The 26665-nt window shown below is 36.8% G+C and overlaps 1 protein-coding gene across 16 annotated transcripts in view; it reads left to right on the top strand.

Moving 5' to 3' along the window:
* Nucleotides 1-26665, top strand: part of LOC131149194 (rRNA (cytosine-C(5))-methyltransferase NOP2C) — a 169378-nt gene that overhangs the window by 70838 nt on the left and 71875 nt on the right. For 9 of the 16 annotated variants that reach the window (XR_009135167.1, XR_009135166.1, XR_009135164.1 and 6 more), the window contains one exon: nucleotides 18070-18235. Coding sequence is in view for 10 of the 16 variants with exons in the window: in XM_058099426.1 (XP_057955409.1) it covers nucleotides 18070-18235 (166 nt within the window). In the remaining 6 variants the exon portion in view is untranslated. Of the gene's footprint in view, nucleotides 1-18069; nucleotides 18236-22959; nucleotides 22996-26665 lie in introns of all 16 variants that reach the window. The other 7 variants (XR_009135165.1, XR_009135163.1, XM_058099421.1 and 4 more) reach the window with 1 other exon arrangement.

Raw genomic sequence — 26665 nt, 5'->3', positions numbered from 1 at the left:
AATAATAGGAAAGATGAAAATTAAAATTAATCAATAAAAAGTAGAAAATAAAAAAGAATTGAAAAGTACTCCTATCTAAGAAAACCCCTTTTCAATCCCTTTCTGGTATAATTCACCAAGTACTTTAAATTTGCAAGCTCCCTCTGACCCTTCTTCGCCTTGTACTTGCCATCAAAGCGCACTTCATTCCACCAGCATCCCAAATTTTTAAATCCAATTTTTCCATTATATCTTGGGCTTCAAAGTCCTTTCTAGAGATCACCTCCACTGGTGTAGGTAAAATTCCAACATTGCACTGTTGTTTGTTATCCAAACCATCATCCTCAAAAACAGGAACCCCCTCCAATCCTTCTATCAGGGTAGGATGTACATATGATAGATCCCCCAGAACATTGCAAGAATCAGAAACATAACCATATTTTTTCTGAATCTCATCGAACAGCAAATCACCACCATAGTCAAACTCCTGATGCCATTACTATCGCTATCTGAACAATCTCCCCATTTCTTAGCCTCCTTTGTTTTGCTAACTCCATCACTTGCTATCCTTCATCTTAGCAAGCGTATCTTCCATTATGCTCAACTCTCCTTCAGAATCTCTCCTTATAGTCTTTGGCTTTATCTCGCTGGAGTGCTCTCTTTCTGCTTCATGTAATTTCTTCATTTCTGCATCCATCATTGCAGCCTTTAGGCGAGTGTATACTTTAGGACCTTAGATTTTTCAGAATTAATCCTGACACCAGATTTCCTACCCAATCGATCTTCTTCTTTTCTATTAATCCTGTCGACACCAGCCTCTAATCCCTCTTGATTTCCTACTTCCATTGCCTGCTCTTTGATGTTATACTGGAAAACCCTTCCTGATGCTTGCCGAGGATGTTACTTGAAGAGGAACGCAACTTAGGATTATTATCCTGTGTCTTGTTGAAATTAACCATTGATCATCTTGCTTCTGCTCTGAAAATCTCTGACCTCCCATAGCCTCCCCAGTTTTGAGCTGGAGGACTTCCTTTTGGTTTGGGACCTGTAAGGTCGTATGGGCCTGCTCTTGATATTTGCCCGACCCAGTGTTAAATTATAAGACTACTCTTGGGCCTCCTTCATCAGCAAGCCCAGCAAAGAGTTTGAAAGAGGCTTATTATTCTCTAACAGCCAGCCCAAATCCATATTTATAGTCAGACCAGGCCCAGCCCACTCAATCTTCATCAACTCATTACCCCTGCAGGAAACCCTAGCCGCCTCTGATCTCAGATGCTCAGCTGGAAGCAATACCCTTTTTGGTTCGATTGGTTGTGCGAAGCTGACGAAGTGAACTTCTCATTCATTCTTCCCCCGCAGCTCGTGTAGACCCCCTCATGCACGCTCTTAGGAATCAAGTGACCTCCATCATCACTTGCGCTGCCTGAGACAATCTGACTCTATGAACGATTATCGTTCCTCTTGTTATCTGTTTTCTTAGATCCAGACTGACAAGAACTCTCCAAAGCAATGAATGCATCCTCGAATTGAGACCATCCATCCCCTTTCAGCCCCAGGAACAAAAATGGAATACTTTTACCCCTCCATCCATGCCCTATTTCCATGAACTTCCCTGCCCTAATCGCATGAATCCCCATCTAGTAATTGACGTACTCCACTAAGACTCTTCGAAAACTCTTACACTACCTACGTCCGTAAGATGAGAATCCCTGAGGAAACCATGAAGCCGCAACTAATGAGAGACGTACCCATCGATTGCACTTATGGTTCTTGTCAAAGGCAAACAGAACTGCAACCTCCCCTATCTGATGCAGGGGAAGCATCAAGGCTCTGCAGCCATGGGAGAGATTAGAAGAAATGGAAGAGAGGAAGGGAGGGGAAGGGAGGAGAGAGGATATACCGCCGGGGGGAGGGGGGGAACTCACGTTCAATCAACAATTCAAATTCATCAACAACTAACCCACAAAATGACTTTCACACTATTTATAAGAAAGCCTGATTATCACACACATACCCCTAAAGCCACATGAATTACAAACAAAGCCATACTTGCACAAATATTACAAAAGAAGCCCCAAAATACACATAAAACTATATTAATTAAACAAAACACATAATAAACTACTAATTAAACCCAGCAATTCTCAATACAGTTCTTCTTAAGTAGTCTCCAACATGGATCTTCCCAAAGTCTTGCTTCTTGTCCTAAATCAACTCTCCCTTAGAAAAAATTTGGCCTTGAATTTTGAAATGTTGGAGAATCAAAAGGGAGACACAAACTTGGATTTTTTTGAAAGCCAGCACCTCAATGAGAGATGAAACCATGTTCCATTGGCAGCATCATAGATTTGACTTGAGAATTAGCATCAATGAACTCATCGGGGATGACAAACTCTACAGTAGGAGTGTTTGAAAGACTTTGGATGCCTTCAAACACATTCATTGCCTTGCATGTAGTGTCTTCAAGTTTAATAACTTTGACATGATCAATAATTTCATATTCTTTGTCTTGGTTGGTTGATAGAGCAGGCTTCAAGATGATTTTCTTTCCATTATAGTGGAAGACATACACGTTCTCATGTCCTTGAGTCACACCCAAATTATCCAACCAAGAAGAACCAAGGAGTACATGACCAATCTTCCTAGGTATGATATCACACCAAGCATTGGCCAAACATTCACCCATTTGGATAGGAACCGAACATCTCTTGGAAACATGTATGGTAGGCTTATCAACACTAAATAAGGCTGTGGGTGAGGTTCTGGATGAAGCTGCAATTCAAGTAACTCCATTTATGGAAACCACATTCATTGGACATCTTCCATCAATGATGATTTTGAAAACCTTTTCTCCACATTTGAGAAAGGTGTTGAAAAGCTTGAAATTGCACCTAAATTTTGGCAAATGGCATTCTTTTTCCTATAATTTGTCACCATGTTGCTGCATTTATGCATATACATGCTGCATCTATATATCACAACCCTTTAACACAATTTCCCACAAGCCTTACTCCCAATCCTCAAAATTTATCTTAATTCAACTTGAGATTGATTGTCCTGCTGAAATGAAACAAATTCACAAAGAAAATGCACAAATTACAGCAACAAAACCTGATTTTTGATGTTGGCAGCGATAATTCCAGGGTTTTGTACCTTATTATCACCCTTGCTTGCAATATGTTGTATCCACAAGCAAAATATCTCCTTGCATATAAAAAAATCGCGGAGGAAACCCATAATATCATGGCTGGACCAAATTCTCACGAAACTAAAACCAGGAGAAGACTTGGGTAGAGTCCCACTTGCAGGTTGCCGGCGCATGGGGCATGTGAGCCACTGGCCACGACTTTCCGGTGATGAGTTTTGGGGGGAAGGGAGATCAAGGGATGGTGAGTATAGTAGTGCTGGAGGTGTAATGAGAAAAGCACAGGAGATTAGGGTTTTTGAAGTGCTGACGGCTGGAGATGTTTTGGTTGGCGCATGGAGTGTCCTCCGGTGGTCAGAGGGCAATGAAAATTGGTGGGGAAGGGTTTCGGGGGATTATTTTTTGGTGATCTGGGTGGTGTTGTAGAGTCTAAACTGGAAGTTAGGGTTTTGAAAAATGGGACATGGCTGGAATTTTCTGAAAAGTTCAGAAATTAAAGAACTGCTGTTCAGTTTTTCTTTTTTTTTTTTTTTAAACTGAAAGAGAGGGAGAATTAAGAAATTGAAGGAGAGAAAAAAGAAGATGGGAGGTTGGAGGAGTTGCTGGGCAGAAACTGCCGAGAGATAGCAACAGAATTCAGAAATGAGAGTGTTGAGAGTTATGGGAGAGAATTAAAGAGGAGAAGAAGAAGAAGAAGAAGAAGAAGAGAAGGAGAAGGAAAACAGAGAAGAAGAAAGAGGGCAGAAGGCTGCTGGGCAGCAGGGGATTTGGGACAGAACAGGAGATCAGAATAGAGAAGACGGGAGAAGAAGAGAAGAAGTCAGAAATAGAGAGAATTGTGAGAATTAGAAGAGAAAATTAGAAGAAGAGAAGAAGAGAGGGGGAGAAGAACAGGGCAGAAGAAAAGAGAGAGAAGGGTCTGATGGGGGGATTGAAATGGAATAATGGAGATCGAAGTTGCCGTTTGATACCAAATGACGCAGGGGCAACGTCAAGGTTCTGCAGCCATGGGAGAGATTAGACGAAATAGAAGAGAAGAAGGTAGGGTAAAGGAGGAGAGAGGAAACACCAGGGGGGAGAACTCAAGTTCAATCAGCAATTCAAATTCATCAACAACTAAACCAAAACATGGCTTTCACACACTTTTTATAAGAAATATTAAACACATAAACTTGCACACATATCCCTAAAACTACATGAATTACTAACAAACCCATACTTTACACATAAATTATAAACAAGGCCCCAAAATACACATCATACTATACTAATTAAACTAAACACATATAAACTACTAATTAAACCCAACAATTCTCAATACAATTCTTCTCAAGTAGTCTCCAACATGGATCTTCCCAAAGTCTTGCTTCTTGTTCTACATCACTATCTTATCTTTCTCACATTGAAGGACTTCCCTTCAATCTCTATTGAACAAACCCCCACCATCAGTTCATACTATCACCATGATTTCGAACACTAGCGAGCAGTGCGAAGAGATGGTTTTTTACGAGAGGGCAGCACCATCACGGATATCATGTGTCAGACTCTAAATGTAGGAATCAAATGCAATGTGTTAATTCCAGGATTAGCATTTTGATTTGGTTAACTATGTCATCTTGTGAGGATTTAGTATTCCTCTCTATCTATATTCTGTCTCCTTCAATGAAATCTATTCCTTTTTGTAAAAAGTAATGCTGTTAATCCCCTGTCATATGAATATTTTAGCATATTGGAGTCTCAAAAATTGGGAATAGATTCTTTAAACATTTCCACTCGTTAAAGCTTGATATATACATTGTTGGGTCCCAACCTAGCAGCTTAGTTTTTAGATAAAGTGGTTTCTTAACATGGTCTCAGACCTATGCTTGCTAGGAGGTCATGGTTTCTAGTCTTGTTGTCCGTGTTTCTTTTGTGGTAGTTAAAAGTCATCTTATTTCATGTAGTGGGTGTTATTAATTGTTTGGTTCTCTCCATCTGCAATTAGACTACAGGTGCATTGGCCCACAATTTAACAACTTAAGCTTTTAGGTAAAGTGGTTGCTTAGCACCACTTATATACTCATGAAGTGTATTGAAATTCAGTCCATTCAAACAATCCTTACCTAATCTTATTTACTTATGCAGGAGGTGGCATTTTTTATTTTTTATTTTTTTAACTTATTCAATTGACCTTTAGTTACTTTGCATGGACAAAAAATTTCTTGTTAAGATGCGGTTCTTGAGTGGATTGTTTGAATTTTTATTTAATAAAGGCTTAAACTTAGATTTGAAAAATGAGGAAAAGACTAGAAATATGAGATTTATTTGCAAAAATAGAGTTAACAAAGTTAAGTTTGCACTAAAAAAGATGAAAAATGGGAAAGCTATAGGACCGGACAACATCCCAATTGAAGTTTGGAAATGCTTAGGTGATAACGGAGTTATATGTTTAACTAATTTATTTAATATAATTATAAAAACTAAGAAAAATCTTGATGAATGGAGGAAAAGCATTTTAATACCTATATACAAAAATAAAGGAGATAATCAAAATTGTAATAACTATCCTGGAATTTAACTTATGAGTCATACGATGAAACTATGAGAAAGGTTAGTTGAATAAAGATTAAGGTTAGAAATGAGGGTCTCAAAAAAGCAGTTTGGTTTTATGCTTGGGAGATCTACCACAGAAGCTATATATCTTTTAAGAAGTTTAATGGAAAAGTTTAGGGAAAAGAAGAGGGACTTGCATATGGTATTTATTGACTTAGAGAAAGCATATGATAGGATATCTAGGGAAGTTCTATGGTGGGTTTTAGAAAAAGAGGGTGTATGTTGTAGGTATACTGATGTCATTAAGGATATGTACGATGGAGTAGTGGTTAGTGTAAGCACTATAAATGGAGAAACTAGAGAATTTCCATTCACCATATGTGTACATCAAGGATATGCTTTGAGCCCTTATCTTTTTGCTTTAGTGATGGACCAATTGACTAAGAGTATTCAAAAGGAGGTTCCATGGTGTATGTTGTTTGCAGATGATATTGTATTAATTGATGAAACTAGAAATGAAGTAGAGGCTGAGTTAGAATTATGGACAGAAGTGGAAACTAGAGGCTTTAGGATAACTAGAAATAAGAAAAAATATATGAAATGTAATTTCAGTAATGGTAGGAGGAATATTGGAGACAAAGTTAAACTTGAAGATGAAGAAATAAATAGCACTTGTAGATTTCGATTCCTTGAATCTATTATGCAAGCTGAAAGAGAAATTGAAGATGATGTGCATATAGAGTTAAAGCAGGTTGGGTAAAATGGAGAAGTGCTTCAAGTGTGCTTTGTGATCGTAGAATACCCAATGGAGAAGTGCTTTAAGTGTGCTTTGTGATCGTAGAGTACTCTTAACATTAAAAGGGAAGTTTTATAGGACATCTATAAGACCAGTTATGCTATATCGATTAGAATGTTGGGCAACAAAAAAACAGAATATTTAAAAAATAGAAGTTGCTGAGATGAGAATGCTTACATGGATGAGTGGTATAACACTGAAAAATAAATTAAGGAATGAACATATTCGTTGTAAGTTGGGTGTAGTTCCTATAGAAGATAAGATAAAGGGTGGGCGACTCAAATGATGTGGACGCTTGTAATGTAGGACACATAGTGTGCTAGTGAGGAAGAGTGAGTTAGTTACTATGGGAGGTAGTAGAAGGGGTAGGGGTAGACCTAAAATAACTTGGAAAGAGATAGTGAGTAAGGATTTAATATCCTTGAATCTGTTAAAAGAATGGTCCATGATTGCATAAATTGGCAGAAAATGATTCATATAGCCGACCCCACCTAGTGGGACTTAGACTTGGTTTTGTTGTTGTAACAAAAGAAGATTTCATTAATAGATAAAGAATTTACAACACATGAGAAAACCTAGGACATTCAAGAAATAAACAAACAAAACAACCAAGAGAGAAGAGATCATCAAGTCAGCGTGTTCCTTCAATCTCTCTTAAACTCGTCAAAGCTTGCCCCTCTGAAAAATCCATAACCAACACACCACAAAGAGGCCAAGTACTGAATTTTTTCCCAAACCAACATCCAATTTAAAATTTACCCAGAAAATATTTGAGCATTACGTTCCCTCCATATTCCCCATTAAACTGCAAATAAAATAAAATAAAAAACTACACTTCCATAAAGCTGCCCTATCCTTCCTCCTACCAAAGCCTACAAAGAGATGGCTGGCAAGTCTTCCACTGTAGAATGATATAACCAGTTCTCTCCCATAATATTGAAAGGTAAATTCTGAATCCTCCGAGCAAATTCACATTGCAAAAGAAGATAAGAAGCTGTCTCAGAGTTCTTGTAATAGAGCACACATACTTGTGGAGAGAGCGCCTTTAAAGGTATCCTAATTTGCAGCAAGTTATTAGTATTTATCTTATTAAGCACAACCAACCAAGTTGAAGCCTTTATTTTTGGGGGAACCTTGGCGTTCCAAAAATAGTAGAATAGAGTGGGAAAGAAGAATTGGAACGGATAAAAAATTCAAAAGAAGATTTGCGAGATACACTCCTGACTAATCCAAAGACCAAGAACGAACATCCCTCCACAAAGAAAGGTTATTACCATTCAATAAAGATAACGAAGATGACAATTCCACTATCTCCATATCATTAAGAGGTCTCTTAAAGTGTAGACTCTAGAAAACAAAAAGACTAATCAAAAACAGATACGAGATTTCCTCCCCACCTCAAGTTTAGTTTAAGGGGTGAATGAAGGATATATTAGAGAAGTGAACCTCCACGGACTCCTTAAAAGACATGTTGAAATAACATTGGTATCCCTCCCATTCTCATCCATCCCAAACTTCTTATTACTTTATGCCAAAGGGACGATTCTTCTGGAGGGAAGCACCATTGCCATTTAGCTAAAGAAGCAATGTTCTTAGACATCAACTTACCAATACCTTACCCCCTTCTTTCTAAACTTACAAATCTCATCTCAACTCACTTGATGATTCCTATGACTCCCCCACTAGACCCCAAAAAGTTTTTCACTAGGCCAGTCAACTGCTTGCAGAGGCCATTGACGACTATCGAGTGGCGCCAAATCTAGAGAAGGGAAGTTGGGTTGGTTGATCACCAATAAGTGGCTGGTTGACCGCCATATGTTGCAATTTTTTTTCCTCTAATTTATAGCTTAATTTTGCATATATTCAACTAGGTCTTGCTATTTTATTGGTTAAAAAATGACTATCAACAAAGCAATTATGCACGTGCACAAATATGTACATACATGATGGCAGAAAATATAGAGAAAAAATATTATTATTTTTAAATTTAAGATACAACAACAACAATATCAACAACAACAACAAACCCTATGTTCCACTGGGTGGGGTCGGCTACATGAATCCTTTTCGGTCAGATCACCCGATCAAGAGCATTCTCCTCTATTAAATTAAGGGCTATTAAATCCTTCCTCACTACCTCATTCCAAGTTGTTTTAGGTGTATCCCTACCCTTTTTCATGCCAGATGCAATAACTAACTCACTCCTCTTCATAGGTGCTTTACTAGGTATCTTTTTCAAATTCCCAAGCCATCTAAGCCGCCCCTGCCCCTCCCTAATCTTGTTTTCAACAGTGCTATGCCTAAATTATTGCGTATATGCTCGCTTCTTATTTTATCTTTTAATATTAAACCACTCATCCCCTTTAACAATCGAATTTCAACAACTTTTACTTTTTGTACATGTTGTTTCTTTGTTGCCCAACATTTGGAACTGTAAAGCATAGCTGGCCTAATAATCGTCTTATAAAACTTTCTTTTTAATTTGAAGGGTGTTCTTCGATCACACAACACGCCTAACGCACTCCTCCATTTTACCTAATCTATTTTAATTCTACGTACTACTTCGTCTTCAATTTTCCTTTTGCTTGCATAATAGATCCAAGATATCTAAATTTATTAGGGCTATTAATCTCTTGATTTTCATTTTTGATCTTCTCTCCATTGCTACTCCTTACATTACTGAAATAATATTTCATATATTATGTCTTCTTCTTACTTATCCTAAACCTTTTAGACTCTAATGTGGCTCTCAAAATTTCTATCTTAGATATTACTTCGCTCCTACTATATCATCAATCAACACGATATCATCTACAAACAACATAAGCCAAGGGATCTCATTTTGGATATTCCTAGTAAGTTCATCATTTACTAAAGTAAAAAGATAAGGACTCAAAGCAGAACCTTGATGTACGCCTATTATGATTGGAAAATCTCTAGATTTCCCTCCCACAGTCCTAATGCCAGTCAGTACTATATTATACATATCCTTAATGATCTCAATATATCTATTGCAAACCCCATTCTTTTCTACGACCCACCAAAGAACTTCCCAAGGTACTCCATCATATGCTTTCTCTAAGTTAATAAAAATCATATGCAGGTCCCTCTTATTTTCCCTAAATTTTCCATTAAACTTCTTAAAAGATAAATAGCTTTTGTCGTTGATCTCCCAGTCATAAAACCAAATTGATTTTCTGAAATCATCGTTTCTAGTCTTGTTCTATGTTCAATTATCCTTTCCCATAATTTCATCGTATGACTCATAATCTTAATTCCATAATTATTATTATAATTTTAAATATCGCCTTTGCTTTTGTATAAAGGTTCTAACGTACTTTTCCTCCATTCTTTTGGTATTTCTTGGTTTTTATTTTAGTGTTGAATAAATTAGTTAACCAAATATTTCCTTTTTCTCCTAAACATTTCCAAACTTCAATTGGTATTTTGTTTGGTCCTATAGATTTCCCACTTTTCATCTTTTTTGATGCCATCTTAACCTCAAGGACTCTAATTTTGCGAAAAAATCTCTTATTATTAGTCTTCTCCTCGTTTGTCACTTTCAAGTTCAATCTTTTATTTGGGTTTTCATTAAACAACTGATCAAAGTATCTTCGCGACCTCTCTTTTATGTCTTCTCTAATTAAGACATTATGATTCTCATCCTTTATGCATTTTGCATCGCCAAAATCTTTGCATTCTCTTTCTCTTTCTCTAGCAAGCTTATAAATGTCTTTTTCTCCTTTTTTGTATCTAGTTTAGTATATAAAGTATTGTAAGCTCTATGTTTAGCTTTGCTAATAGTCCTTTTTGCATTTTTTCTCAGTTCAAGATTTTCTATATTTCTACAATTTTGGCCTGTTTTATACCAATCTATTTTTTTCTTAACGACTTTCTGCACTTCTTGATCCCACTACCAACTTTATTTACTACCCGAGTATCTTTATTTGAACTCAACTACAACCTCTTTTCCTATTCTTATGATCATAGTAGTTAAAAGGGCGCTTGAGGCACGCCTAGGCGTGAGGCGCAGAGAGGCAAAGAGGCCAGCACCTCATACCATGCGAGGCGAGGCGACCTGCAAAAGGCACAGTGAGGCGTAGAGGGGTGCTAGGCGCCGTGAGGCGCGCCTTGAAAATTTGGAGTTTGTTAAATGAAAGATATAGCCATAGGCCAGAGCCCTAGACCTCATTCGACTCGAACAAACAGAAGCCCTAGCCCTCTTCAACCCTTCGAAGCCCCACAACCATTCACAAGTTCGTCTTGCACATTTCAAACTAGTAGGAGCCTTTGCGAGCCTTCGAACCAGCAGCGTGAGTTCGTTTGTGAGCCTTCGAACCAGCAGGAGCCTTCGCGAGGTTGTCTTCAAGCCTTCGAGCCAACACCGTGAGTTCGTCTTCGACATTTCGAACCAGCACGACCCTTCGTGAGAGTTCATCTTCGACATTTCAAACCAGTAGGACCCTTTGTGACTTCATCTTCCACATTTCGAACCAGCAGGAGCCTTCGCGAGTTTGTCAGTGAGCCTTCGAACCAGCAGGGTGAGTTCGTCACTTCGTCTTTGACATTTCGAACCAGCAGCGAGCTCGTCTTTGAGCCTTCAAACCTTCATAAGTCATTATATGTAATATTATATGATATTATAATATTATATGTAATTAAATATGTAGTTTAATGTAAGTTTATAACTAATACATAATATTCTTTTTACTGAATTTAGCTACTGCTGCCTGCTGCTTCTTCTTATGATATTATATGTATCTGCTGCCTGCTGCTTCTTCTTATAATATTAGTTGATAATTTTATTTTAATCTTAAACTTCTAAAAAATATATTTTACAAAATGAGAAGAAAATGCAAGTTGAAAATTCGTAATAATTAATATAATAATCAACAAGTAAACTAGAGAAGGTTTTTTGATCAACATAACTTAAGAATTCACTAGTATTTAGATTTTAGACTTTGAAATCTTTTATTGTACTCTTTTATTTTGATGATGAACTATGTTGAATTGTTGATGCTTTTGGCCTTGGCAATTTCATTAAATTTCCAATTTTTCTATTGAATGTTTTGGCATTTTAAATTCTAATATTACTAGATTTTCATATGTTCATATATCAATTACCCCAAATAGGCATTTTATAGCATTTTAATGGTTGTGCGCCTCACCTTCATGAGGCGTGCGCCTTGGCCCCGCGCCTCGACTTCAAATACCCTTTGTGCCTTGGCTTGCCTCGCGCCTCTGACTACTATGCTTATGATAGAATTTGCCATTTTATTCCAAATAGTATTTGCATCTAGCTTACCCCCTACTATCCAATCACGTTCTTTGATAGTTTTATCATAGAATTTTACTATATTATCTCCAATCAAGTTCCACCATCTAATCCTCTTGTGTTGATTTATGTTACTCCTCATCCATTTTTTCATATGTATATCTAATACTAAGACTCTATTTTGTGTAGCTAAACTTTCATGTGAGATAACTTTACAATCTTTACATGACAGATGATTCTCGTTCCTAGTTAAGAAGAAATCTATTTGGCCTTTATTATACCCACTCTTGAAAATTATTAACTGTTCTCTTTTTGTGAGGCAAGTATTTAATATAATCAAATCGTAAGACATGGAAAAATCTAAGATTGTATCAATGACCTCATTTTTTTCTCCATATCCATGGCCTCCATGTATCATCTCTTATCCTATATTATCCTTTTCAGACGTTGGTATCCCCTGTAAAATACTATCCACATCTTCCTAAAATTGTCTTTTAAGATTTTCTACTATGCCTATTTGGGGAGCATACTCACTATTGACGTTACTATCTCCTTGCCTAAGGTTATCTTAATTTTAATGATCCAAGCACCTATTCTTTTTAATGTTTCATGGGATTTTGTTGGGATACCCAAATCATAAGAGGGCTTGGACGTTGGACATGTAGTTCCAAAAAATATTTGATCGGAAAATGATTGTGGAGGTTTCCTTAAATTTAGTTCCCTATGACACATGGTGATAAAAAGGGAGGATAGAGTCCATCAAAATGAGATGGACACTAGAGGAAGAGGTATTATTTCTCATGCATTACTGTTCTGAGTGGGTAATGGCAACAAGGTTCAGTTTTGGGAGTATACTTGGGCTGATGAGAGATCATTTGAGATTATGGTGCCCCTTCTTTTTAAGATTTTCGTTCTTTTGAGATTGCTCCTTTCTTAAGAGGGGGTTCTCTTTGGTATTTTCATTTTATTAGGAATCCTAACGAAAGAGAGGTTGATGAACTCACCACCTTGCTCCTAATTTTTTTCCTTCAGATTGAGGTGATGAGAAGGCTTGGGAGGGGTTAGGAAGGCTTGGTCGACGAAATATGAACTGGAAACCGAACCTTGATATATCTTAGAATGTACATTTTTATTACCATGAGATATATTGGTAGTAGTGGATCATTTGATTGGAATGAAATTAGGAATGAGTACATGATTCCTTAGGTCTCTTTAGCATTATATCCTTTTTCATTCATCTCTTTAAAACTCCCTCCACCATTCATTTTCCTTGGAGCCACATCGTTTGGAAGGCTAAGGTACCTTTCAAGATTCGGTCATGCATTTGGATTGTGTCTCACAGTAGGCTTAATACACATGACTTGTTATAGTGCATAAACCATACAAGGCCCTCAACTTTGATATGTGTTCCATGTGGGGTGGCAAACTTTCTTTGGGTTGTCATGTTCTCTTGTTTTAGTGAAACTTGGGTGGCTTCTTGAGTCGGGGGGGGGGGGGGAAGGAATTTCTTGCAAGTGAGTGAAATATTGGGGTTCTGGAAAAACTAAGAAAAGGAAAAGCCTAATGGAAATGTATGGTTTTGACCACCTTTTGGACCCTTTGGATCTAGTGTAATTCAAGAATTTTCAAGAATCACACTTCCCCTTGTTTGTCGTGGGATGTGGTTGTGCTTCTTGCCTCTTTTTGGGGTCAAATTGTTTGCTTTTTTTGTGAGCTGTCACTACCTGACCTCCAAAGATATTGGTGGGCAACTATTTTATTATTGATTAAGGCCTGTTTATTATCGGTTCGTTTTCAGTTTTCTATTTTCGTTTTTGTGTCGTGAAGAAACAAATTATGAAAACGTGTTTGTTTACGATGTTGGTCTTCTGTTTTTGTTGACGGTTTTCATCCGTCTGCAAAAAAAGTGAAAACCAGATTTTATGGTTCTCATTTGTTTTGACAACTTGTTGCCAGAATACTTTAGTATTTGTAATTAACTTTTTTGGATTAAATCATTCATTTTATCCATATTTTTTAATTAAAATTAAAATAAATGATCATATGAATTTAAAATATAATTAAAATAAAAAAGCCCATAAGATTTTAATTAAAAATGATAAAAACCATTTACAAAACATTTGTACTATATTTCAATTGTCATGTACAACAAGATTGTTCTTGAAAAGTGAATTTTTAAAATAATAATTAAGTAAAATAAAATTTTTATTTTTATTAGGGCATGTTTAATTTATATTACTCTGTTGTTTTATTATTTTAATCATATTTTTTAATTATTATTTGATTCAAGGACAAAATTGAGTATTTGTTTAATGAAAATTTTATTTTGTTTTAGCTCTAGAAATATTAACTAAATAGGTTGCTGGTTTTCGATTTCAGTTTTTGTTTTTCGTTTTAAATTTTTTTTCTTGGTTTCATTTTCATAATTTTTGACAGTGATACCAAACGACCCCAAAGTATTTTTTTTGTTGTTCTTTTGGAAGACATCTTGTTTTCCTCGTGTTTTACGTTGTCTCTCTCTCTCTCTCTCTCTCTCTCTCTCTCTCTCTATATATATATATATATATATATATATATATTTTTTTTTCTTATTTAAAAAATATGCGTGTGTATACACTATTATCATCAACATATTCCATATCCTAGGTAAGTTTTTTATCTAGGGCCATAACAAAGGAATATTTAACTACTTCCCCATAAATATATGTGCATTATGTTCAAGCGATAAACCGCTTAGGACTATGAAAAGTGCACATTACCATAGAGCAACATCATCTTTGCTTCTACCAAGACCAGAAAAGTAATGACCAGATTCTCCGCTGAATTTGGACAAAACATGTTGTTGGTGTTAATTAAGAACAACTAACCAAGTAACCACTTAACTTTTGAGGGGACTTTAGCGTTTAAAATTATTTTATGGAGCGTAGAAGTGAAATTACCATGAATCAAAAGATAAAAACCCTCAAAGAATCTAAGGAGCAAGAACAACTATTTGCTCCAAAGGAGAGATGCCAAAATTTCCAAAATCATTAACAAAGAAGAAAGCTCCTCCACCTCCTTATTGTTAAATCTTTGAAAGTGGAAGTCCTAAGAAGGCTTAGGACCATGAGAAAGCAAAAAAAAATAAAAAAAGGAAAGAAGAACAACATTATGCCTTGAAGTCGAGTGATACAGACTAGGAAAAGAAATTAATGAAGCAGATTAACAACTTAGATATCTTCCCAAAACAAATTCAAGAGCCCTCACCTAGAACAAACTTAGAATGAGGAATAAAGAGGGGGTAAACCTAAGAGATAGACTCACATACTTTTTGAAGAACATCTACATCCAAACTAACATCCCAACCATTCACATGCAATCCAAACTTTCTTTTAATGACTTTATACCAACAAGGGGAATCCTCTTAGAGGGAACCACCAAGGCCATTAGCCATAAGGTCAGTGTTTTTAGACACCCACTTTCCAAGACCTACTCCATTGGACTTTCATGGACTCTTTTTTGAAGGACATCTAGATCTGAAATTAGCATCCCAATCATTTAGATGCACTCCGAACTTACTTTTAATGATTCTGTGCCAAAGTAAGGAATTCTCTAAACGGAATAACCAATGACATTTAGCCATAAGGTCATTGCTTTTAGACACCAACTTTCCAAGACCCAAGCCCCCTATCCATTTTAGACCTACACACCACTCCCAATTAACCAAATGATCCCTCTTCTCCCCAACCCTAGACCAAAGAAGTCTCATAATTTTGCTTTCCGACACTGATACTCCCTCAACTGTTTCTCCGACTTTATAATAAATGGATTGGGAACATGGGTAGGAATAGGAGGATCAACACATGAGGGGCAACTAGAAATTGTTGATGGACTCAAAGTAGATTCATTTAAGGAGGACCAGCACTAGAAAAATAGGGTGTTCTCTCAATAAAGCTAGCAAGGGCAATGACATAGTTTATACGAATCTGGTTACCATAACATCTAATTTTTTTGGAGGTGTCGAGTACCCAAAAAAGACACATTTAACAACACTAGGAGAGAACTTGTCCTCACTAGGATGTGAAACATGAAGAAAGTAGGTGCAGCCAAAGACACAAGGTACAATAGGGAACATGGATGTTTAGGGTACAAGATGGAGAAGGGAATTTTCCTCCTAGAAAACACTAGAGGGCATCCTTTTAATTAGAAAATAGGTTCCAAGGAGAGCATCAGTCTGAAAAGATTTAGAGACATGCATATGAAAGAATAAGGACCGTGCTATGTCAAGTAAACAACACTCCTATAACTAATTAACCCCTTTATTACGACAACTAGGGTTAAAGATGGAGAGGAGGCAAGAAAAACAATGAAGAGAAGGGGAGAAAACAGCAATTGGATGTCTTGGAGTTACAGCTCTGGTCAGCCCTCTTTATATGTTAATAATAAGAAGATATGAAGTATATAAATGTCCTGATATGCACATGTGTTTCCTCTTGCTAATAGTTTATTGAAAGCTCCACATGAAACCCTCTCTTGTGAAGCCCTATTCTCTCCTTCCTCCTCTCTCTCTCTCTCTCTATCATGCACTGAGTTATGGCTTTGACAAAAGTAAATGATGAAAAATTGTTCAATTAAGATTGAAGGGAATATCTTCAGTCTGAGAATCGATAAGGTGGGGGAAATTCCTTACTTGTTCCATCTCGCAAACAATATTTCTCATAATAGATGGGTAAGATTCTCCAAAGAAGCTGTAAGTTGGTGTACTGATACTCTTATCTTTTTTTGGTTGGATGGAAAAGGTTTTTCAAAGGGTTCGTCTTGGAAACATTTAGTATTGGCTGTCAATTTGATGGACTAAGGTGGGAAAATTTTTGGAGTTAGGTCTGAGGTGGAAAGGTAAGGAGTATTTGACATTCGTCCTTAGCGGAGCTAAATGTGATGGATTCTTCTGGGAGTGAGGGATTAAAAAGAGCAAGATGTAGTAGAAGGAAATCCTCAGCTGGAGCAGCAGCTAACATAAATTGGAGGCCAATTTGAGGGAGTTTGAGAGCAGACCACATTTTCAACCCAGTTTTCTCTTACTAATGGGTGTAGATAGCCAAGGGACTTAACAGATATGTTGTCTTCCAAGAAGAATCGAGGTACAAGCCAGATCTTGCAATGCTCGTTTCCTAAGCAGAATCATGATGATTGAGATGGTTCTCAATCTTCATTCGAAAGCAAGAGTACTAAAAGGGTTGGAGGGAAAGTGGCGGTAAAGGGAAGTCTTGTTCCAAGCAATTTTGGAATTTTTGTTGATGATAGTGACGAGAGATTCAGTAGTATAAAAGACGTTCAGCGGGTCTTGTAGTGTGGTTAACAAAGGATGGAGTTTCATAAAAAATTATGATTCTTGTGAGGTCGACAGTTGGAGGGACAATGTTGATTTTGGGGAAAATCAATTTGTAAGAAAGAAAAATTGGATATGTTCATGGTTTACATTTGTTGGAAAGCAGAACTAATGGGTGCTGAAATGAGGAAAAGTTTGAAGAAAAGCGAGCTACTTCAAGAAAAGTTTTGAGGAGAGATGCAGGAGATAATTTTAGTATACTGGAAGAATCACTTGGCCAGAAGGATGGGACCGGTGGAGGTTGAGTAGCTGCGAGGAAAAGAAAAAATTAGGGAGATTTTTCACATAATGACAGTGTGAACATCAGTGATTTTGATTGTGATGAGGGTTGAAATTCGGGAACAGTATGGTTATATTTCTGATTCATCTGATAAACTTGGCGATTTAACATATGTGCCACCTCCTCCATTGGAAGGATTGAAGGGAATCAGTCTTTTTGTAAATGATGGTATGGAAGAAGAGCAATTGGGAATTGATAGAATTTTGTTTTTCCCTATAGAAGAGGTTTCGAAGGAAAATCTTCATACTCAGCATTTGTTGGATGAATTGGGTCTAGACATGTCAGATTATGGAGGAAATGAAATTCGGATGGATGCTGGTAAATCTAAGGTTAAGAAGGGTCAGAGGACATTAGAAAATTTGACGTGTTCAGTGAATTATGAAGGGAAGGTTTTAAAGAAGGGTTTTCTGGGGTAATGTCTCTGTGTAATTTTATTTTATTTTTTCTTAGTTTTGATTTATTGAGGAATTCTTGTCCTTGCCTACCATGTAATTTCTCTGTCCTAATACATCTTCTTCTTTTATCTTTAAAAAAAGTCCTGATATGTGTGTGTAGTTTTACTTTTATTTTTGGCTTATATTTGCTTTATTGAGGAATTCTTGTCCTTGCCTACCATGTAATTTTTCTCTCTCTTTCTTCTTTTATTTTATTTTTATGCTTTAAGGGTTTTGATCTGTTTCTTCTTTTACTGCAGGTGCTGGATATTCAGAAATTGGCTGCTGAAATGGGACTGAATTGTATAACCACGTATAAGTTAGATGCCCTAAGAGCTGTTTGTCATGGGATGGGTGAACCTATTCAAAGTGCAGAGTCAAATACGATAGGACGATCCAATGCTGATTTGTCTTGCGTAGTAAATGGTACTTAATCTGTATTTGATTGAAAGTTTTTGTACTTCCTATTCATACATTAACTGCTTTGGGGTTGGCTGGTTCTGGAAAACTGTGTCAAGAAATTCTGTTCTGAAAAGGTTTTTGAATTATAACTATTCTGCCTAATTCATGAGGTCACTGGGTCTTTTATACTATCTATAACATTGTCTTTTTGATAAGCAATTTATTTATTTATTTTTTCCCATCAATGGCAGACATGGATATGACTTGACACGGACAGGGAAATAAGGCAAGTAGGGACACAATGATTTATAGTAAGCAAAACAGTAGGGACACAATGATTTATAAATAATTGTGTAATTATAATTTTGCTTGCATTTGTAAATTAAACCTATTTTGGTCAGATCCTTTAATGATAAAATGGTGAAGATACAAGCTATACAAGCTCTCCAAAAATGAACCACAAACCCGCTGCAAGCCATTGATGATTGGGAGGTTGAGGAATTTTTATATTTTCTTTCTTTCTTGAATGCTCGTCACCATTCTAGTAGAAGGGATGTTAGATTGTTGGTTAGATTCCTTCGGTAAGATATCTGTAAATCTTTTAACAATCTTTTGGTTTGTCATTCTGGGTCCTTCCCTCTTTGTCATAGTTTTTGGAAGGCAAAAGTTCCCTCGAAAATAAAGGATATATTTGGTTATTACCAGGGATCTTGGCCCGAAATGGGCGAGAGGTGGGGTCACTTAATTTGTTGGTAAGTCTAAGGCTGTGGAAGGTTTGAGTCTTGGTAACTGGATTTCTAGAAAATGGCAGGGGAGTGGTTATGGCGGTTATCCTTGGAAAAAAGGTGCTTAAAAAGCAGTTTTGGCTTGCAGTTATGGAGATTTGCTAGAAGAGGTATACATGGAGCAACCCCTAGGTATGCTGGTCATGGGGAAGATTGGAAGGAATGGAGGTTGAGTAAGGCCATTTGTAGTCTTAAGCACTCCCCTTCACCAAATAAGTATGGTGGTCTTTACATTTGGTTTAATCTTGTATTTCTCAGATTGGTTTTTGTCTGGCAGAAGGAGACTTATGTGGTGGCTTTTGGTAGTGAGCTGAGCAGGATTGTAGATTTGAAGGAATGGTTTCAAGAAAAATTTCAAATCAAATGACTTCGGTACTTTGCATTACTTTCTTGGTATTGAGATTGTATGTTGTAGGAAAAGGCTGAACCTATCGTAGAGAAATGATACTTTGGACTTGCTGAATGATACTGGTATAATTGGGAGCTTAAGCAATTTATACTCCTATGGATCTCAATGTGAAGTTGTCTTGGGATTTTGGACTAGACTTTGAAGAAAAACATTGGTATAGGCAGCTAGCTGGCAAGTTGATGTACTTGATTGTCTCTGGATCTGACTTATTTTTTTGCTGTGGGGGTGGTGCGTCAACTTATGGAAAGTCCCAATAACCACATAGGGATGTCTTTGTAGGACTATGTGGTATGTCAAAGGCTCTCTTGACTGAAGTTTGATATGTAATTTGTAATAGAAACTTTGCAATCGTGGGATACTCTGATGCAGATTGGGTTATTTGGTTGATGACCAGAGGTCTGCTAACGTACATTTGTGAATCTTATTACCTGATGTAGCAAAAACAAGATGCTATGGCAAGATCTAGTGCCTGAGCGCAATATCGTGCTACGGCTTATACTATGAGTGAATTTATGTGGTTGAAGTCTTTTCTGTCTATGGTAGGATTCATTCTATTGATGCACATAGATTTGTTTTGTGATAATCAGCCTGCCATTTATATTACTAACAACCCAATGTTTCATAAGAGGACAAAGGACATTAAAGTTGACCTCATTTTGTGAGGGATGCTGTGTTGAACAAGTTGTCAACAAGTTGTTAGAACTCAGTTCATGAAATGCGTTGATCAGCTAGGCGATGTTTTCATGAAGATTTTATTTATGCCTGCCTTGTCTAGTGGTTGTAACAAGCTGGGCTTAGGTGATATTTATGCACCTCTAGCTTAAGAGGGAGTGTTAGAAGAGAATATGCTATTTTAGTAATCAAGTGGTGGGATTGGGGGGTGTTTTTATTTATATTGCCAGCAACCTAGTGTTTCATAAGAGGACAAAGCACATTGAAGTTGACCTCATTTTGTGAAAGATGCTGTGTTGAACAAGTTGTTGGAATTTAGTTTGTGAAATGTGTGGATAAGTTTGGCGATGTTTTCACAACTTTATTTATAATGGTTGTAACAAGCTGAGATAAGGTGATACTAAAACACCTCTGGCTTGAGGGGGTGTGTTAGAAGAGAATAAAATATTTCAGTATCATGTGGTGTGAGTGGGATTTTTTTTTTTTATTTAATATTTTTGGTTGGGTGAGAATGGGTGGGATAACAATGATGGTTTGCCATGTTCATCGGATAGTCCATGAAGATCTATCTCTCAGATTTATCCCCCTTATTCACTCCTCACATTATTTTTGTGGTGGGAAAGGGGTTCTCTAACTTATTCTTTTTGGAAAGACCCAGGGTTGGGAAATGATGCTCTGTTCTCATCTTTTCCTCGTCTCTTTTGATTGAGCTCAGGGCAGGATAGTATGCTTTCTTTCTTCGTGGTTGATTCGGCTAGCCCTTTGGTTTCTTGGAACTTTCATTTCAGAATATCTTTAAATGATAGAGAGTTGATGGAACTTTCTTCCTTGTTGTCGTTATTGAACAATTGTCATTTTCTTCATCTACGGATACTTGGTTTTGGGCTTTGGATTATTTAGGGGGTGTATTCTTGTAAATTCTTTTTTGAGTTTTTAATCCATTCCAAATCTTGTTTTGCTCTATATTCATCTATTGGAAGGCCAAAGCTCCCCTAAAAATTATGGCTTTCATTTGGCTGACAGTGCTTAATAGAGACAATACTAATAATCTGTTGCAGATCAGGAGACATTTGAAGGCCTCATCTCCAGATGTGTTTTTTGAATTCTGAAACGACATCTCATTTGTTCTTACACTGATTTTGCTTGGAGTATCTAGAATAAATTATTTGGCATGTTGGGGGAAAGTTGGTTTGCCCACCGTCGGTAGGAGGAATGTTGGCTATTTTTTTAGGGTTTTGAAAGAAGGAAGGATAGAGCTGCTGTTTTGAAATTCCTTATATTTGCAGTAATGCGGGGATTATGGTTGGAGCATAATGCACAGATTTTTTCAGGGAAAAATTGAATTGGCAGCTGGTTTAGGAGAAGATTCAATACTTGGCCTCTTTATGGTGTGTTGGCCTTGGACGCTTTAAAGGAGTTAGCTTTTCAAAAGTTTAGCGAGAATGGATGAATCTTTTGCCTTGTTATTTCATAGTATTTTATTTCTCTTTTCAGTTTATTTTTTCTCGATTTTTTTTCCAGAATGTTAACAGGAGATGTCTTATTCTTCTCTCTAAATTCTTCTCTTATTAATGAAATCTCTTGTTTTGCTATGAATTATTTTTTAAAAATTTTAATATAAAAGAGGGAGACTTGGAGCTCTAAGGCTCAAAGAAACTACCGCCAGTTTTTTCTCTCCTCTTTCTCTTATGAGATTATTCTCTTCTTTTCTTCTTCTCTTCTCCATCTCCAACTTACAACATTATCATTTTTCAATTGCCATGTAAAATCGGATTGTTCTTGGAGCACTTAAAAGTGAGTTTCAAATGTAATAATTAAATAAAATAATTATAATTTAATTCTATTTTATTACAATATTCTTTAGCTTATATTATTTTATATTTTTATTATTTTAATCTTATTTTTTAATTGTTACATGAGTTGAATTTGGCTTTTAATTTTTTTTTAAAAGTTTTGGGAATATGACCTAACATGTTGCTAGTTTTTAATTTTTAGTTTTATTTCTGTTTTTCAGTTTTAGTTTCTGGTTCGTGTTTCCATAATTTTTGACAATGATATCAAACAGCTCCTTAGCAGCATTGGTTTTTATTTAGTCCAGCTAAACCTTAACTTGTTAGGGAATTAGGGTGAGCAACCATGAACTCAGTAGCAGCCTTAATCCCCCATTATTCATATCAGGATTTCATCTTGTATGATGTGATTTGTTTATATGCATGCATAATCATATTGTCACGCACATATTTTGTATTCTAAGCAATCTCTTTATTTAACATTACCATCCCAAGACATCCAAAAAGCACACAATTAAGCATCATTTCAACACAGCACTACCATCTCAAACAAGTGCTGATTTCCATGTTGCCCAATTATCACATAAGCAGAAATACCCCTCAGAGGTTTAAGGCCCTTTCACGCAAACGTGTCACAATACCTATTCTCTCAAATTTCACGATGTCACAAACACAAACAGCAGACAGTGCTACAGAACATCCAGCCATTTCACATAATAGGAATTCAGTAGATGCACTACACCCTGTGCCATAGCAAAGAAACACATGATCCTTACATATCAACAGTCAAAGCAAATGAATTTACCCTCTACTCAGAAAAACAACATTATGAAAACTAAGGAGAACATGGCTACTTTATATACCAGGTGACAAATAAACAACTTACAAATCCTTGCTTATTAAGATGCAATTAGATGCATGTTTCTATCCTTTACCTTGAGAAATTCCATTTTTATCCAAAATCCCTAGATGAATAATGAAGATTAAGAACATCTACATTGATTATCAACTTCTCCAATTTATTTTGATGTTCCCCTGAATTTTTTGTATTTTCCCTGATTTTTCCCTTTATTTTTTTTTGAATTTCTGCAGAGTTCTCTCTCTCTCTCCAAAAGCAAATGGTAACAGGTACAATAAGTTGTTGCTGGTGTTGCTATAGCTGGAAATAGCTTAGGAGAGCAGCAACTTGCACTAGGTGCGCTGTGTTGTGCTGCCAGGTGTTTGCCACCTGTTCGCTTCTGATCAGAATGATTACTCTTTTCTGTTTTCCTATTTTAGCCCCAAACTCCTCTGTTCTATATGTTTTGACATGGGCTTTTGGTAGTTTTCTTTGATCTAAGCCCCTCCTTGCTCTAATAAATTAAAATTCCACTATCTTTTATGTTAATTATTATTTTTTTGTTTGATAAAAAAAGAAGATATCTTTAATAGAAATAGAATTTACAAGAGGGAGAATGAGAAATCCCCTGAGACAAACTGAGACAACTTAAACTTAATTATTGCACAACTTGCTTAGCATAATTTCATTCAACACAAGAAGGAAATGTAAAGAACTATTAAATGTATGAAATTAATTTAAACTTACCATAGCTTAAAGGGTATGGTGATCACAAATTGGGTGGCAACTGTGGTGGATTTTATTAGGGGTTTCTTTTCTTTGTTTGTGCCCCTTCTCCAGACCCCGCATACACGGGAGCTTTGTGCACCAGGCTGCCCTTATATTTTATTTTTTCCTTTGGTTGTCTTTCTGGAGGTGATAAGGAGGTGGTAGTGGTGGGTTACTTCGGTTTATGGCCCTTCTAGACCTATACGTCCCTGTTTTGGGAGAAGTTGGGGTTGTGTATGGTTTGTATTATCTTAGCTGGGTAGTGGGGGTGACTATAATGTAGTTAGATTCTCATCGGGGGAAAAAAGGGGTGGATGCTCTTCTTTTAGCATGTAGTCTTTCAATAGCTTCATTAGGGACTGGTTTGAGAGATATTCTGTTACGTGATGCTTCATTTACTTGGTTTGGGGGACGGGGGTGGTGACTGGTAGCTAGCCGGTAAGATTGATTTCTATTTAGTGATGAGTGGGAGGAGTTTCCTGATCCCACTCAAAATATTCTGGCTAGACCAGTTTCTGATAATTTTCCTGTGTGTTTGGTGTCTAGAAAGGTTAGTTGTGATCCTACCCGTTACCAGTTTGAAAATATGTGGACTGAACATCATGACTTTCATAGTTTAATTAAGGAAACTTGGAGTAGGTGTGATGTTGTTGGGTGGGAGGTTTTTAGATTAAGATGAAGCCCTAGGGTGCTTAAGAGGTGCTGAAAAAGTGGGATTTAGTAGTGTTTAGAAATTTCGATGAAAAAAATGACTTTTGAGTGAATTGAATGTGTTGGATGAGAAGGAGATTGAGGAAGGGATTTCTGGAGATGTGGTGGTTAAGCGAATTTTGAAGAAAGTATTCTTTTGAAAGAGGTGTTAGGAGTTGGAGGCAAAAACCAAGTTTAAATGGGGTTAAGGAAGGGGATTGTAATTCTAAGTTTTTTCACAAGGTGACAAATGGGCAGATGAGGTGTGACTATATTAGAGAATTGGAGTTGAGGACTAATACTTAGTTTTGTTATTTAGCATTATTGAGTTTTTGTAAGTGTGAGTTGGAGGGAGAGACCTATCATTGTGATTAGGTCTTCCAATTTACACGTACTCTTAGTATGGTCAGAGCAGGTTCTGGAGACCTAAACCCAGAGTGCTGCAGCCACTGCCTAACCATTCATATCTGTCACTGATGGAGGGTCATTTACCTGTGGGCTGGAATTTCTGGATGGCACTGTCAGTTCGGAACCATGGTAATCCCTGGAGATTTTGAAAAACCAACAGTATAGTTGTCCATGGACATTGCTGATAGCCTCTTCAAATCCCCAGAAGTGCAGCCAAGAGCCCTCATGCACCAGCTGAAGGCTGACAGCCTTGACTGCGCACTTCATCATGTCATTAAGCCTCATTTTTTACTTGATTTGTTCTCAAATGTCTTGAATCCATCTATTGACTATGATATCAAGTTCTGGGTCATGGATATTGGTCCAAAGATCCAATCTTTTTGAGTCTTCACTCGCAGCACTTTGTTAATGCTCTTAGATGATTTTTGTGATTGATAATTTTGGTTGGGTAGTGTTGTATCAGTGTGGTTTGTCACGTGTTAAGGGCTGTATCAGTGCCATATCACTGCTGTGTCAGTTTATTTGTGATGTCTGTTGTTTGTGGGGATTGGATGGAGTCCATGAACCTTGAAAGTATGTTTCCCTCATTGGTCACCATAGGTTCAACAATACTTGTTCTACCATTGGCAAACAATGTATTTGCAGTTCCTGCACTATCAGGCATTCCATTAAGCATCTCATCACATTGCATCTTTTGCTCAAAAAGGTAATCCTACAGCTTGCATATCAGCCAATGTCTCCCCCATTAGTCCTTGGTCATCAAGTTTACTGCCACTTAGATGTATAATCAACTTTTGTTCCTGATATTCTAAAAATCTATCTTGAGTTACCTTGTTGATGGATCCACTACCACTCCTTCAATCTCTTTTTCTTCTATCTTTTTTATTGCTAAATCCCCCTTCAATCTTATGTCTGTAGGTAAGATCATGAGGTCGCAAAATTGTTCTGTAATCTTTTTTCCTATTTCTATTGTTATGCAGAATCTAAAGACGCGTAAGACAATTGGCACATGATGTGAAGCTGGTGGACTTTACTACTCTTTAGTTGCTTTCTTCTCCTATTGCATGCACAGCTGCTGCCACACAACTTCAAATTCGATGTCAGCTTGGTCAACCTTCATTAGACTAGTTAAAATAGCTAGTTTTTACTTTGAATTTTGTGTCGTATCTTGAGTGTGAATCTTGTATGTCGGGAAAGCACCATCATGCTTTGTTTGCTTCACAAGTCAATAAATGAGCAGCACTTTGAAGTTAGTTCATTCTGATGACTGGACCCTAGTCAGTTCATGTCAAAATTGGGGGTTCTGATATTTTCTTATGTTTGTTGATGACTACTCTAGGATGACATGGCTTTATTTAATGAAAGATCATTTTGAGTTATTTAATATCAATTTTGCTTTCTGTTCTAAGATAAAGGCTAAGCTTGGTGTACTAGACATATACTTCGTAGTGATAATGTTGAGGAGTACTTCAATACCCAATTTTCTACCGACATGATTAACTTTGTTATAATCCACCGGTCATCCTGTGCCCACACTGCATAACAAATGGAGACAGAGAAAGGAAAAACATACTATATTCTTGAAGTCACTCCTACCCTATTGTTTCAAATGAATATTCCAAAAGTATTTTTGGAGTGATTTTGTGCTTAGTGCTTACTCTCTCATCAATAAAATGCAGCCCTCTGCCCTTTGTGGTAAAATACCATATTCATTTCTCTTCTCAAAGGCCCTTTGTTCTTGCTTTCTCCCTGTATATTTAGTTTTGTCCTTTGTCCCTTTGTTAAGTCCAAGTACAGATTGGTTGGATCCTTATGCTATCAAATGCATTTTTTTTGGGTTATTTTTGTATTCAAAAAGGGATGTTGATGTTATAGCCTACTTTACATTAATTCTTTGTCGCTGCTCATGATACCTTCTTTAAAACTACTCCATACTATTCTCATTCCTTGAGTCCTACTAATGTGGATGAGTCTCTTCCTTTGCCTAGCTTTCTAGATCCTAACTTATACTTTGCTAGTAGTGATGTATATTGACAAAATTTGATTCCTTCACATCACTTGGATCATCCTAATTTGATAGTGTATAGGCGACAA

The sequence above is a fragment of the Malania oleifera genome, chromosome 2, assembly GCF_029873635.1.
Source record: "Malania oleifera isolate guangnan ecotype guangnan chromosome 2, ASM2987363v1, whole genome shotgun sequence".
In the NCBI taxonomy this organism is placed as follows: domain Eukaryota; kingdom Viridiplantae; phylum Streptophyta; class Magnoliopsida; order Santalales; family Ximeniaceae; genus Malania; species Malania oleifera.
The sequence above is the reverse complement of the archived record's forward strand: the minus strand, read 5'-3'. Positions and strand labels throughout refer to the sequence as shown.